Genomic DNA, 15,368 nt, shown 5'->3' on the forward strand with positions numbered 1-15,368 from the left:
AAAACACTGACAGCTTGCCTGAATCTGCTTTATGATTTACATGCCAAAAACTAATTTTCACATTTATAATTATCATCACTGAATTAAGATTTGTAACATGATCATAAACCTGGCATCATAAATTTGGATTCTAGTTTAAACTTTTTTGACATGGACTGAACTTACTGAAAAAGAAAAAAGAAAAGGACATATTGAGACAAAATAATCTTGCAACCCTTTATTCACAAATGCAAAGCATGAATTAATACATTACAAAATGTTGAATTCTTTTGAATTGGTTTCATAAGTCTTTTATAAGGAGAAGTGTTAATCAGGTTTCTTTTTCTATTCCTCATTTTTTATATATTTATGTTTAATGTGTTTATAGAGAACAAGCATCAGATGCTTTATATTGATGTTAACAGATGGTTAAGTTAGTAAAGCTGGTTTAGACAACTGACTTTAATATACAAAGGAATTATATTCAATTATTCTTTTGTTTTTTGTTTTACATTCAACATTATTCTTTCACTTTTCCTTTCCGTTTACTAATGTTCCAAAAATCGATATTCATAGAGACCAGTTATATGTATGTGTGTGTATATATATATATATATATATATATATATATATATATATATTTCAATATATGTGTGATGATGTGTGGTATGGAACAGACATAAATTGATCACCAGTATAGTACAGTAAAAAAAAGGGGGCCAAGAGATCCACTTACATTATTTCAGTAAAGACACATAACACTTTCTTATTAAGAAATATACATCTTCCATTACAGAAAAATAATAGTTAAGTTACATTTACGAGTACTAAACATTTTTTCACAGAACTGTTTCAGAAAGTGCCTTTGACATTACTGTTAGCAAAAAAACACAATTGTATCACTATTTCCCTACATTTAAAACATATGAAAAAAATAAACATTACTTTTACCTGCAAAACTAAATGCATTAAGTAAATATTGTTCATTTGTAAAACAATTGTATAGCATAAATATAATGTAGAGAATAAACATTCACTACGAAATTGCAATTGGACCAACTGCTGTACAGAAGAAAAGGCTGTTATTTTAGGAACAGATTGATATAAATTTTTATATTAATATCTAACAGTTATCAATTCAGTATCAAATCATATACAGGCGGGTAATCTCATACTTATCAAATTCTTATAAAATAAACAAGCACCTCTAACAAGAGGTGAATGATATCACTATGGTCAACACCATAAAGTTTTCCACTGTTAAGATAGATATTTTATATCATCTCTCTCCTAAGCAGCACGCAGATGGTGCAGTCCCACTTGTATTCACATCATCACTTCACATCATGCGGATCTACTAGAAAATCAAATAAGACATGATCTACTAGAAGTAGAAAAGAGGTAAATCATCCAGTAAAAAGGATACCCCCACCCCCCAAAAAAAGGTGGCATAAAATGGAAACTGAGAACTTGGAAACACAATACTGAATCATCAGAACCACAGTGGCAACACAGTTTGGTCCACGGTACCAATTTCTGGTAACAGGTCCAGTTTTTGAACCTTACTCTTTCACAGCCATCTTCTATCACCGGTTATATAAATAACATTACAGCAGATGACTAGGCTATAAGAAACACCACCAGGTTTAAATTAGTTTGAAGAACTTTCTGCCACACCATTCTGTGACTTGTGAATCAAACTGCAGTTGAATAAAATATATTGCGCTCCTAAGCTCTGACCTATAAATCTATTTTTATCTTTTTTTTGGCACGTGACCTCATTATTCACGTTATTATCCAACTGTCAAGAAGCTCAGGCTGGTGTGTTAAATGTGAGAAGCTTAAACTTGTAAACACTGAGAAGCAGCATATGTGGACACTCAATGCACATTTTAAATATATACGTTGCATTGATTTTGGTCCATGCAGCACGGTTGAATTACAGATGCATCCTCTTTCAAGAACATTCAAAATTTGCTCCCTCTCTTTTCTTGACACCATAGGAGCAGTTGTTCTCTCTTCCTTCTGTCAGTTGGGAATTTATACATGTTTCCTTTATACCATGAGCTTCTTTTTCAGCTCAAAGTATGCATCAAATCTGGCCATGGCATACTCCTATAAAGAATAAGAAAAATTTATTAAAGAATTATATATAATGAATGATATACATTAATAATAGATCAGTTCTACAAGGTATATGCATATTATTTTGACTATCTTGGGTGTCACTGTCCTTTTGTGTTATGAGAAGTATCTTTTTCACCCACGTTTTCATTTTTCTAAGATTGTTATTTAAGACACTCACTGTAGATTATTCATTGTTTTCAATTTCAAACTTCATTTAAACAATTCAAGAACACAAATTAAAAAATTTTCATCAGAAACATTAATGTGGCACACATTCAGTAGGTTTACAGTCATGTTACCCTGACCTCACAAGTACTTGTGTACTGTCCAAAGGGTTGTGAGTCAGCACCATATCTTTACGTATCTGATTGCCGTTGATAAAATTCTTGCCTTACCTAAGAGCTGCACTGTGTACAATGGAATAACTCAGTAATAACTCAACATTAGCAATAACTCACTGCACACACAAAGATTTGACAGTTTTCTTGCGATAACTCACCATGTACCCAAATTCAATAGTTGATATTTTGGCCTGGATTATGGACCACAATCCCCAGAAGAAATGGGAGGCCAGCGCAAACCTAAATGAGAGAGCACTGAGTTCACAAAGCACAGATGGAAAGAACGTTTGGGAAGTTTCTGGAAATGTGAATCACTGCAGGACTTGGTCCAAATGTCTTTTTATATCCATTACAGTAGTAGAGTACCAGACCCAAGACGGATAGCCTCATTATTTTTCTTTGTTTTGATTGTATGGGCCCCATTTCGAAATCAACAAGCTCAAGAAAATGTTACATAATCATTTATAAAATTACAATTTGATGGCAAAATGTGTGTAAAACTGCCTAAGATAGATCCGAGGTAAGTATATCACCTGTTAACCTCCACTAGCATATCCTCTTTGAGTTTCAGCTGGTCCTCCTCACTCAAGTTTTCAAAACCAGCATGAGATTCCAACAGGTAACACTGAAAGAAATGCATCTGAGAAAACAAAATGAAATGAAATGTAATTTTTCTGGTTAATAGATTTAAGAGGAGACAAAAGTACCAAAAAAAAGACAAAAAAATATAAACCTGCTGTGATTTGGTGGGGTAGTTTTTGGTGTTCGTGATGAAAAATGGAAACTTGTCGTAGGTATAGTCATAAGTCCACTCACAGAAGAAATTTCCAATGTCAAATCCTCTGTGGGAGAAAGAAAGGAGATCAGCACCCCATCAACAACATTTGTTAATGTGATAATAATGCATAATGTGTCTTGATCATTTAGAAATCATTGGTAATTGTGGATGAGGTTTTGTTTGATTGACTCCCACATTCATGAGAATATTATAACATTTGGAAGCTGTTCAGATCAGCTTCAATAAATAATGAATAAATCCATTCTGATGGGCTTCAAATAATGTGTACTTTTTTTATATTTATATAAAAATAAAAATTTATTACTTACTACAAATGCCAAACACTGGTATTCTGACTTTGCACAACTTTGCCCAAAATAATATTTAAAATTCCATTTTTAAAATTCCTAGTCTAAAATATTTTGAACTGAAGTGCAGCATTAACTGAAATTGTCCTATTGCTGTTTGGGAAGATTATACATTTCTAGTCTGTCATGAATCTCTAGAAACTCTACACTAGATAGCAATGTAGTCGCATATTACATGGCACAAGCCCTGATTGCTTTCTCAACATTCGCTGTAAGTTGGTCCTGCAGTGTGCAATCAGAGTTTGTCTTATACCCTCAACCTCCCCTAGCTCCACCTGTCTAAATCTGCTACATGATTTATGTATGCCTAATAATGCAGCAGCAACATAACTTACATACCTTACAGTGGCTCTGTATATCAATTGGCAGTAGCAAATCCATACTTGCTCTGCAGTAGCAGATTTAGTCCACTAAGACCAAAATATACTAATATTGTCATATCTAATACTATGCTAAAACAACTTCCAAGTGTTGCCACGATTGAAATTATATTGTGAGCCAGGTCACTAGGTTTTTCCAGTTTTGAGCCAAACCACAAAAAAAAAAGAGAGAAAACATGACTCTTAATTTACGCAAACTGAAAGAGATCAATTTGTAAAAAGACTCTCTGTGAAGAGGCTCACAGCTGCTGTGGAAACTGAACAAAGCACACATCTCTGTGGCTTGGAAACCTGGCTTCATTTCCTACCGCTTTGCTGGACAAGCACTGTCAATGGACCTAAACAAGGGTCACTTACGCCCTGGGAGACTACACTGGATGGCAGTATGGGAAAACAAACAAAGCATGCCTTGACCCTTGTTGGCCAGTGCCACCACTAAAACAGTGATCTTGCCAATACAGGACCTTCTTATAACAAAACCAGGCTCCTCAAAGAACGTGTTACAGTCCGGAGCTTATTTGCCTGAGGATCCTCTGTTAGACCTGTGTTTGAGCACGTGCAAGAATACCCTAGCAACAGTGTGGGAACAATGCCAAACCCCAACGCCTAGAGGTCCTTTCTTAGAAATGGGGCACCCAAACTTATCAGAAACAACTAAGTGGCCTTGAATAACAAAGAGAAAGAGACAGTTCTTTAATTCAGCTCCAAAGATGTGGGAGGTAAAAGATCAAAACTTAATTCCCTTCAAACATCTGGTCGTTAACCAAACCAGGCTGTTTTCTTGGAATTTAGCTGCATATGCTTTTTCTGCTAGAGCATGTGAGGATACGTGTGGAATGAATGTGACTATGAATATAACAGACCTGTAGCTGTAGCTGCTGTATTCAAAGTCAATCAACATGAGCCTCTGTCTGTCTGTGTTCTCACGGCCACTCAGGAGCAAGATGTTTCCTGTTTAAAACAAGGCAGTACTTTTAAAACGTTTGATTAAGCAATGGTGGACCTTTGTTAGAAAAAATAATGAAATACAGACAGTCACAGTAAATCCATGTCTAACCTTCTTGCAAGTCATTGTGGCAGAAAACAACAGGAGAGGGAGTAGATTCAAGTAGACACCTGTGTACACAAACAGCCATTTAAGTAAACATACGAAAGATGTCAATAATGAACATTCACCAAACACCTTTTGTATTTGTCAATACATTAGCTTGCTATCAGTCACTCTCTAATCTCTTAAAGTGTGAACAGTTTCCAGGGGTTCTGATAAAGCAGATCAATGAAACCATGCTGGAAATGCATGACGAGAAGACAATTCCCCTTAAACAGAAGTGATATCCCAGCTGTGTGGAATAATCAAGATAATAAAGCTCTTACTTTAGACTGTCCATCTCTTGAGGCAAGTTGTAGCTCAAAAGGCGGGAGAAATTTCGTAGATGGTGTTCCCTGGTGAAGGTGAGCTGAAGCACTTGATCCATGTACCTGTGCAGTAGAAACAGGCAAATACAGACAGTAAGTCTTCTATTTTTAGCAATTGAGAAAGCTAAAGGGAGAAATCATATAGTAGTATGAGATGATAAATGTTGGTAATCTATATTTAGGTCCCAGTGGAGATATTAAAGACTATGGGGTTTTCCAGAAGACATGAAACAGAAAACAGTACAACTTTTTCTTCCAGGGAACTGGGTTTACATAAATCGTGTTTTTATTTTTATACTGTTGACATGTAGACTGAATTTCACCAGAAAAGCTCAATCTTGTGAACATTTCTTAAATTTTAAACAAACTAGACAGTCTTTACTTAACCCTCATATTGGGTTCTAGCCATTTTTTCTTTTTTCCTGAAAATGCTAGTTAATATTATCGCATAGGACTAAAACCTACTGACTTTGCTCCCACGGCTTCCCAAAAATAATTCGATATTTTTTTTTCTTTTTTGGAACTTTCCCCCACCTTGTTACACTTGCTGTGGTCAAAAATGACCAGTCTACAAAATATTCACTCAAAAACAGGTTCATAAGCTCATATCAATGAGTCCTAAAATCAACAAGTTCCAAAAAAGAAATTCAAACCTGTTCTAATCGAAAGAAAATTAGTTAATAATAATAAAAAAAGACTGAATCCATGATTTGGTGCTTATATAGCATAACAATTTACAAGCAATTTTTAAAAAAGGCCAGTCATTTTTGACCAGAACAGCCAAATTAGGTAAAGGGTTTTCAGTACAGGACAAGTGATAATTCAACAGATGTTTTATGATCACGCACTTTTCCATGGTGCCAAACAGCCACTTTGGCTCCTTGTTGAAGGGCATTCTCATTCCATGAAATCTGGCGATCTTTTCAGCAATCTCAGCAAATATACCAGGAACACTCAGCTCATCTGTGGACAGTTTTCGACTCTGCAGACAAACAGTGAACTTTCAGTTTGTGTTTTTAGAACTAAAACAGAAACAATTACATTACTAAAACAATCATTTGCATCACAGTTTTAAGTTTCTGTGTATTTAAAATCAAGGAAAATGATTCAGAGCCATGGATTTTTCTTGCAATTTGCAAGAAAGGGATTCATAAGGATTAATGTCAAAACACATTCAGATTGTCTTCTCAATCATCATAGCAGGAAACTTTAAGACTCACAGGGACAAACTGTTCCAGTCTCCCCTGTGGAAAAATGCCATAGAGTTTGGGCCCAAGCTCCCTCTCGGCCAGGATGGCAAACATCACACTCTCCAGTACCATGGCATCAGCTCCCTGTAAATACAAAAACATATGGATACAGTTTAGACACTCAACAAGTTATATCAACTGCCAAGATCGGTCAACAAACTACACAGTCTGCAATGAAACCCTGCTGAGTTTAGTCTGATTGGATCTTCAGTTCCTTAGTTCAAAATGGGGATGCTAAAAAAGAAAATTAATTTTGCACTGAAATCAATTCAATCTACAAGCCAGCCATTTTGTAGCAGTGGTTATGGGCAGAAGCAAATTCAATGCCAGTGCTGGAGCAAAGTGAGTTAAATGAGAAAAAAACAAGAGAGGCAATTGTGCTGAGTGAGGCAGAACTTGCCAAACATCCCAGTCATTAATTGTGGCTGCTTAACTAGCAATGACATTAAGCCTGTTTTTGGACAAGGCTGTGCCAAGTTTTAATACACAGAACCAAAAGAGCTCCCTTCCTATGTGGGGGAAGTACTTGTGTAAGATATCTCAGTTTTTCATAAACACACTATAGTTCTGCTTTTACTCATTCCTTCCTATTAGAGATCATCTAAAAGAGATTGGTGGCAAAGAGATTATATATTTACCATGTATCAGTCATTGAGTGCTGTACTTTGAACTATTGCCTTAGGAATCCAAACATGGTAGGACTAATGTTGCAAGCATGAATGATTCAAATGTAAAAGAATTCCTTTAACATTAACCTGAACGACATTTGTCATGACTCATGACAAAAGTTTTGATCACAAACAGGCATACCAATATGGTAAACGTAAAGCACACAAAGTCAAAAAAAAAAAAAAAGGCAAAACCAAAAATGAAGAACTCCTATGTTCCCTGGTGAGTATCGTGGCAACTCTTTTCAATATAATGAAAGTGATTAAGAACTGGGCTGCCAATCTCCAAAATGAAAAAATAAAAGTCATGCAATAACTTTGTGTGAGGAACAGACCAAAATTTAAGTTGTTATTCGCTGAACAACTTATTCTACAGTAGCACTTAAACGCTGCAGGAACCAGATCAGTGTGATTCATGAACTGGATCAGTTGATTCTTTGAAAAGATCAGACTCAAATATTTAAATTTCTTGTCTTTGTTTGATATTTTCAATTAATTAATTACATTAATCAAGATTTATGTTTTTGTGTTCCACTTATGAAAGGAAGCCAACATGTGGAGAAACATTAGGGCAAACAAATTATGACTTAATTTAAAATTTTGTGGCAACTACCCCTTTAAGAACACAGTTCTTTTACAATTTAGTGTCATATTTAAACAACGGAAAATCTTTTGCTAAATACTAATAATCAAAGGTATATAGTGCATTGGTTTTGACTCTTTTATCTCACTACTGCTCAATTTAATGAGGTCAGGTAAAAGCACGGAGCTCATTTCATCCCAATGTTTGACATTATGCAAGAAGGGCACACAATTGCGCAACAAACCTGCTGAGGGAATATCAGCTGACTGCAGGGCAAAAAACATCCGTTTCTCTCAGAAATTAAACAGGACACTATGGCCTTCCCATTGGAGGATAATTCTTATGGAAAAACCTGGAAGGAAATTAAACTTCCTCAAAACACCATCACTGGCTTGCCTTAGAAATAGAAACGTATCGGAAGAATCAGAGTTTTCTAATTTTTTTTTCAAAATATGTAACATAGTATGTGACAACTACTCAGGCTCCTATATTCAAATTTGTTCTGAAATGTCCAGCACTTTAAGTTTGGTCTGCTGCCCAGTGAGTTAAATTATTTAACAGACAGCATTCTTCTATGAAAATAACACATATGCCTAAAGAAACTGGTTTCAGACAGGTTTCCTAAAAACAATTTAATGTGCTTTAAGACAATTCAACTTTGGCCCTAAGGGCAACTGTTCAGCAGAACATGCATCCCAAATCGCGTACTTATGCACTATTCTATGACATTTTTTAGTATAAATAGCGTGAGTGGTGCGTTCACACTGAAAATTCCCAAATGAAAAAGTTCACTTTAAACACCGGGGTGATGCACTTAAATAACCAAAAAAACAAAGTGTGGAATGTTGGACACTTTATGCACTGAACTGTCGCTTTAATTACGTAGCGAAGTGGGAGGGGCTATCAGACTCCGATTATGAATGACAAAATAACCTTATATAATTCATACACTACATTGTTGAGTACATAAGTACATGGTGTATGAGTGCATAGTGTATAGTACGTCATTTGGGACACAGCTATAGTGCCAACCCTAATCAAACACACCTGATTAATGAAGGTCTTTAGGATTACATGACAATTACAACCAGGTGTGTCTGAATACATCTGTGGTAGTGTCTAGTGACTTATAAACACGGGTGCCCAATCCTGTTCCCAGAGATCTAACTTCATGCAAAGTTCACCTCCAACCCTAGTCGCACGCACCGATACCAACAATAATTAATGCCTTAAGCAACACTTGATAATTACAGAAAGGTGTGTTTGATCAGGGTTGGCACTGAACTCTGCAGTAGATTCCTAAGAACACCTTTGACCTAGAACAACTTAAAAAGAGCTTCAAACGTAACCAAATATTTAAATGACTACATGATTTAAATAACTTATTTCTTGGTGAAAAGAGGAAATTATTGAATCTATTTCATTTTCAATCACTCCATTAAATGCCACTTTTACTCATTTCACCAAACAGCTAAACAGTGCACATAGATATACATCAATGCTGCTGTCTTCAACGATCGGTTACATTAGATCCATGCCTTCCAACCTCCACATACTGCCTGCAAAGCCAGCATTTTTCAGGGTTAAAACACAGTCTCTCTCTCTCCCTCCCTACCCTGTTATCTGACTAAGCAATGGTCATGTGACCGCTGAGCAGCAGCTGCTTGGGTTTTTCCAGTGCCTGTTAATACACAAGGCATAATCACAGGCTTACTGAAGCAGATCAGTTCTCAGCAGCACAAGGGTAGTATCTACATGCAGGTGTTATCAATGTCCAGTGAGGAGGGGAAGTCCATCTCAACAGAACCACTACTGACAGCCCTGTGTGGATAAATGCACCTAAGATAAATGCACATAAAACTACGCATGCAAAACAGATAGAAACAAAGTCTGCAGAGTCCAGACAGCTGATGCTGAACAGAGACAGCGAGGTTAATACTGGGATAAGCTTCTAATAGGATGCACTGCTATGTGACTCTCAGGCAAATAATGCAACTCGGAAAAGTTTAAAGTGTGTCAGGGGATGCTTTTCAGTGCTGTTATCAGTTCTGGGCCATATAGCTATGAATATAAACCTTTACACAATAATTTTCTTATAATTAATTATAATATAATAATAACAATATAATTATAATATTTTTTTTTTGTCTTGTTTTTAGTAAAAATATTTTAATATTGTTAAAACAAGACAATATTACTGGAGAAGCAAAACTGCATAATATAGAATTGGTTTCAGAGTTTTTTTTTAATTTTTTTATACAATTTTTATAACATAACTTTTAAATCATTAAATTTAATTTGCATTTCTTTTCAAAAAATCTTTTTAAAATATTTATATTTGGATTATTTCTCTTACCTCATTGGAAAATATTTGTAAGTTTTAAGCGTTAATATAAAAAATGGCAAAGCTGGAGTAAGAAAAAGAAACTTGGCAGAAGATGTATTTACTGAACACAAGTCCTATTACCTTATACAATTTTGAACTTGCTGTTTTAAGAATTCTTTTATATTTTTACTAAAAAAACAAGACAAAAATTATGAACAAATTTATTTTGTGATGCATTAAAAAGAGGGGTCCCAAATGATCCATTTTTCCATCAAAGACAATATACTAAAATACAAGAATGTAACAATAATAAACCTGAGAGCTCATGGAAAATTTTGACCTAAAAGTTTGAAATCACAACCGGGACGGGTCCAAACAAAACATTTCTGATGACCCAAATAGCTTGTCCCTTGGCCTTTGAGGATGATGGGATGGGAGGTAATCATACAATATCAGCAGTTTAACTATAATGCTTTTAGGAATTTGTACTCTTATTGACCTTATATTTGCTTTAAAAACATCAGTCAGATGATAGGAATAAAACCTTTCTATAAAGTCACATTCGGCTTACATTAAAAACAATAGAGAAACAGAACTTTGCTAATGTTACTTACTTGAAAGTCATTTTCTGTGTTTGATTGTCTGGAATCGCCTTTATTACAGGACATCTAGCAATAAGAGAAAAAGCAAAAAACTATCCATAAGTACAAAGTGTTGTTTATGTGACAGATCAATTTAACCATCTTCATAAAACAGCAACATTAAATGACAGAGCTATTTTCCTGATCAGTGACAGTCACCCACTATGAACTATTGAGAATGTGTCTTTGGCAGCACAGTAAGAATCTGCATTAAACAAATGCATAAATTGTGTGATAAAAAAAAAAAGAATAGAGCGTTAGATAGGCTTGAGAGTTAGAAATGTATGGCCTGTAGAGCAAAGGTTTGACTCTACAGGATGCTGACCCAAAATGTTCTTTCATGACCACAGGTGCGGGAAAAAAAAATCTAACTCTTTTATAACAGCAATTATATAAAAAAATAAAATTCCATTGAGACCAAGCACAAATATTTAGTACACAACACTATTCTCCATTACAAGTAAAATATCTAAAGGGTTTGGTGTCCATGGTAATAAACACTATGTAAATCTCACAAGAGCAATGTGAATGCTAGTGACAGCAATAAAGTGTGTCTAGTTAAATAAACATCAACACAGGTTACTATTGGTGCACAGTTTTAAAGTTAACTCATATAAAATGCCTTAATGAACTCTAAGATGTATTTGTGAATCACTGTGTAGCAAAGTCCACACACTCTGGAATTATTAATTTGACTTCAACCAATGCTTTTCCACATTTAAACACCTGACTTCAGAGGATTGGACTGTGGACCTACTGACACCTCATCAGGTATGACATCATAAGCTTTGTGACAGCTGCTTATTGAAAACATCCAGAGATTAAAGGCAAATCATCATTACAAAAATCAAATACCAAAGCCCAAAGAGAACATTCAGTCACTTCTTAGTAATGGGTTCATTCACATGCATTTATAGCTTACTTATATTTATTGAGCTATCTGTCGTATAATATAGCTATTAATTTTTTATATGTTAAATTTTACTTAATAAAAAATATGAAGAACAAAAAAAAAAACAGAAAATAATAATCATAAGGCACACCATTTATAAGTAATGCAGCTATTATCAAAATGCTACTGATATGGCATAATAAAAGAAATATTAAAGGTAACTCTAGGGAATATTATTCAATGCATAATACTATCATATCGGCTGTTTATTAATACTTATAAAACACATATTAATGCATGAACATATTCTAGATCCCTTAAAGGGATACTCCACCCCAAAATGAAAATTTTGTCATTAATCACATACCCCCATGTCGTTCCAAACCCGTAAAAGCTCCGTTCGCCGTCGGAACACGATTTAAGATATTTTGGATGAAAACCGGGAGGCCTGTGAATGTCTCATAGACTGCCAAGTAAATAACAGTGTCATGGTCCATAAAAGGTATGAAAGTCGTCGTAAGAATACTCACTCTGCCATCAGACGTACAATCTGTGTTATATGAAGCAACGGGAACACTTTTTGTAATCGAAGAACACAAAAATAATGACTTTATTCACCAATTTCTTTGTAAACAGTCTGCTCTGTATCTCTCCATATCACTGTATGCTGTGTATGCTCTTCTGTATCATCCGCTCCATGAGGATGCACTGTTTCTATGTGTATTTAGCTTTGATTTGAAAGAAAACAGTCGCATCCTTGTGGTGCAGATGATACAGAAGAGCATACACAGCATACGGTGATATGAAGAGATACAGGAGAGACCGTTTACAAAGGAATTGTTAAATAAAGTCATTATTTTTGTTTTCTTCGATTACAAAGAGTGTTGCCGTCACTTCATATAACCCAGATTGCACGTCTGATGGCAGATGGAGTATTCTGACGACGACTTTCATACCTTTTATGGACCTTGACACTGTTATTTACTTGGCAGTCTATGGGACAGTCACAGGCCTCCCGGTTTTCATTCAAAATGTTCCGAAGACAAACAAAGCTTTTACGGGTTTGGAATGACATGGGGGTAAGTGATTAATGATAAAATTTTCATTTTGGGGTGGAGTATCCCTTTAATCCTACTCTATACCTAAACATAACTACTACAACAACTACCTTACTATCAATAAGAATCAAATTATGAGTTCACTGAAGGAAAAACTGTCAGGTAATACTGAATATGTTTTCCTAATCTAAAGCATTACTCTATTAAAAAGTGGAATGCCACCAAAATCCCTTATAATACACTGCCGCAACTCCTTTGGTAATGTAAACAGCATCTATATATTTTTCAAAGGAGTAATAAAGAGTTGAAAAAAGCAGACAGAGGCAGAAAATACTTAAGACAGAGCACATTGTGAGCGTAGTTCTCAAAGATTTTAAAGACTGAGATGCGCATAAACTTGAAGACAATGCTGTGGCTTCAGGGATCGCATACTGTACCGTGAGTGCTATGTTGGGATCACCTGGAAACAAGAGTGCTCAAGGCACGCTCCTTTGGCAAGCCTACGGCAAAGAAGACACGCAAGTACAGCGATGGAGGTACATCACCCAATAAAAACTGCCTCTTTAAATTTAGAGGGAACACACACAAATACAAAATCTCTGTTTGACGAGCGATTTAATACCCATTCTGCCAAATGAAATTAGGTATGAATATCTCACAACAGTCACTAATTGTGTAAAACCATGTTTACAAGTTATTTTTGGTTAGTTTAACGCACAAATTAATAAACTGCTTAATTGTTTTAACGGTTTAAACTGAAATTACTGCCATCCAAATTATCCCAGATACACAATACCTAGTTTCAGACTAAATGGAAAGATATAACATTTGGCAATCATGTCCTGTATGTATGTATTTATGCATGTATGTATACTTCCCAGCTTACTACAGGAAAATAACACAAAAACCTGACATATACATCTTAAAAGTTAATGTATATTGTGTAAAATTTGGGGTTGAAATGGTTAAAGCATAGATGCGGATCTTACTAAGCATCAAGTTGATAATATTTTTTAAAATACTAAAATTACAAAACAAGAATGCTAATACATAGGCCTACTACTTTGCATATTATTAGACCTGACTATGCAATATGGAAATTAATTCAAACTTTAACATTTCACCAAGTAAAAAAAAAAAAACACACCTGCAGAATTTGTCCATACAGGCGAAGGAGCACGTTTCGTGGTTCATCTCCAATGCTTGGTTGCTTCTCTGGCAAAGCGCAGAGGAACAGTTTGTTGCTGAGGCCTCCCCTAGAAGCGAAATATATGTTAGAAAAGAAAATAACGGCATTCTTACAATGAATCAGGATACATCATTATTTACATCCAGACAACACCACTAAGAATAACACTCCCAACAGGAAGCGTTTTGACATTAATTTCTGCACCAAAACTGATACCTAAAAATTCTGCACACATCTATGAAACACAAAACGCTCACTACGTTTTGAGACACCACTTTTTGCATTCTAGTTTCCATTTTCCAAAATGCTGTTTAATGCACATGACTAGGCTTTGTGACACAGTCCCTGCATTTTAATTTATACTGTATACTACTCAGGAAGTGCTCTATGTAGGCAGCTGAGCTCACTAGGTTTTGAGACCCAGCCAGTTCATGGAAAAATGAGGCACATTACTGTAGTATTGCCCAATCTGCTATTATCTCATGACCAAAGAAAGCAAACCTTACAGTACAAAATCATCTTATGAAAGGAAACGTCACGCGTTTTTTGGGGGTGAGTGTGTCGCCTATTTCCGAGTAACGTTACTTTAATGCTAACGTCTCTGACACAAGTAAAAACAGTCATGTTAGTTATTTACATTCCTAGTCACTTAGCAAACCAGAATACCTGATAATAGAGATTTGGAAATCATCCTCATCTATGGATTTCCAGGCTCCGTGAAGAAATTCTTTACACCACAGATACGCCTTGTGCTTTGTCTGGTGGTCGGGCTCATCCGGTCGAATAATGTCTTTGCAGTCATTCTCAATGTCTGGCTGGACTTCGAGAACATTCTCGTCTACCAATAAACCCAGAGACATTGTAGGCGAGGAAGACACGCCATTGATGAATTTAGTCTTCATTTTTGTTGTTGGTTACTGGTATAAACGTAAATAATCAAAATTTGCAGGCAATGAATTAGGTCACAGGCTCTCTATGCAGCTTAATATTTGTCAGATGTTTTAAACGCAGATTTAATGGGGCTAACTGACGCCGTATAACCGTACGCACTATGGTAAAGAACACACTGCTTTAGACGCATTTGTTCGTGCGCAGTATGTTGAAGTCGAGTGGGTTTGACCTCACGTCACCCGACCACACCCATCCTGCTCTCTGATTGGACAACAGAGTCACGTCCCCTTCATTCCAAACTCGAGCTAGTAGCTACTACACCAGTAAAACAATGCCTTATAAACCCAAGACACACTGCGCTATTTTCGGCTGTCCCAGACGAAAAACTGGCATCGTGAAACAGTCGTGGCGATTTCTGTGTAAACGGTGGTCCTGTGTCGTGCATGATCGTCGCACAGTGTGTTTGCTGCAACGACCCACG

At 35.8% G+C, this 15,368-nt stretch overlaps 1 protein-coding gene across 2 annotated transcripts; it reads right to left on the reverse strand.

The window, feature by feature from the left end:
• Window positions 1-202: 202 nt before the first annotated feature.
• On the reverse strand, window positions 203-15,116 carry chka (choline kinase alpha). Of its 2 annotated transcripts, XM_042775256.1 has the most exons (12): window positions 14,663-15,115; window positions 13,955-14,063; window positions 10,831-10,884; window positions 6,610-6,723; window positions 6,238-6,371; window positions 5,348-5,452; window positions 5,031-5,089; window positions 4,837-4,924; window positions 3,181-3,289; window positions 2,981-3,087; window positions 2,606-2,687; window positions 203-2,094 (listed from the first exon to the last, which is right to left on the reverse strand). In XM_042775256.1, exons 1-12 carry the CDS (start codon window positions 14,896-14,898, stop codon window positions 2,035-2,037), a joined length of 1,257 nt encoding a protein of 418 aa, XP_042631190.1. In that variant the 5' UTR covers window positions 14,899-15,115; the 3' UTR covers window positions 203-2,034. The 2 variants fall into 2 exon arrangements, with proteins under 2 accessions (XP_042631190.1, XP_042631191.1); XM_042775257.1 differs by lacking the exon at window positions 10,831-10,884 and having other exon boundaries at window positions 14,663-15,116.
• Window positions 15,117-15,368: the final 252 nt, after the last annotated feature.

Source organism: Cyprinus carpio, chromosome A18, assembly GCF_018340385.1.
Source record: "Cyprinus carpio isolate SPL01 chromosome A18, ASM1834038v1, whole genome shotgun sequence".
NCBI classification, from domain to species: domain Eukaryota; kingdom Metazoa; phylum Chordata; class Actinopteri; order Cypriniformes; family Cyprinidae; genus Cyprinus; species Cyprinus carpio.

Bases quoted from the DNA above. Each gene is read 5' to 3' on its own strand.
- chka (XM_042775256.1), bottom strand. From the start codon at position 14,898: ATGAAGACTAAATTCATCAATGGCGTGTCTTCCTCGCCTACAATGTCT. The intron at 5,453-6,237 runs GTGCGTGATCAT...TCTACTGCACAG, and splicing joins CTGTTTGGCACCATGGAAAA to GTACATGGATCAAGTGCTTC. The intron at 2,688-2,980 runs GTGATATACTTA...TCTCTCATTTAG, and splicing joins ATGCTAGTGGAGGTTAACAG to GTTTGCGCTGGCCTCCCATT.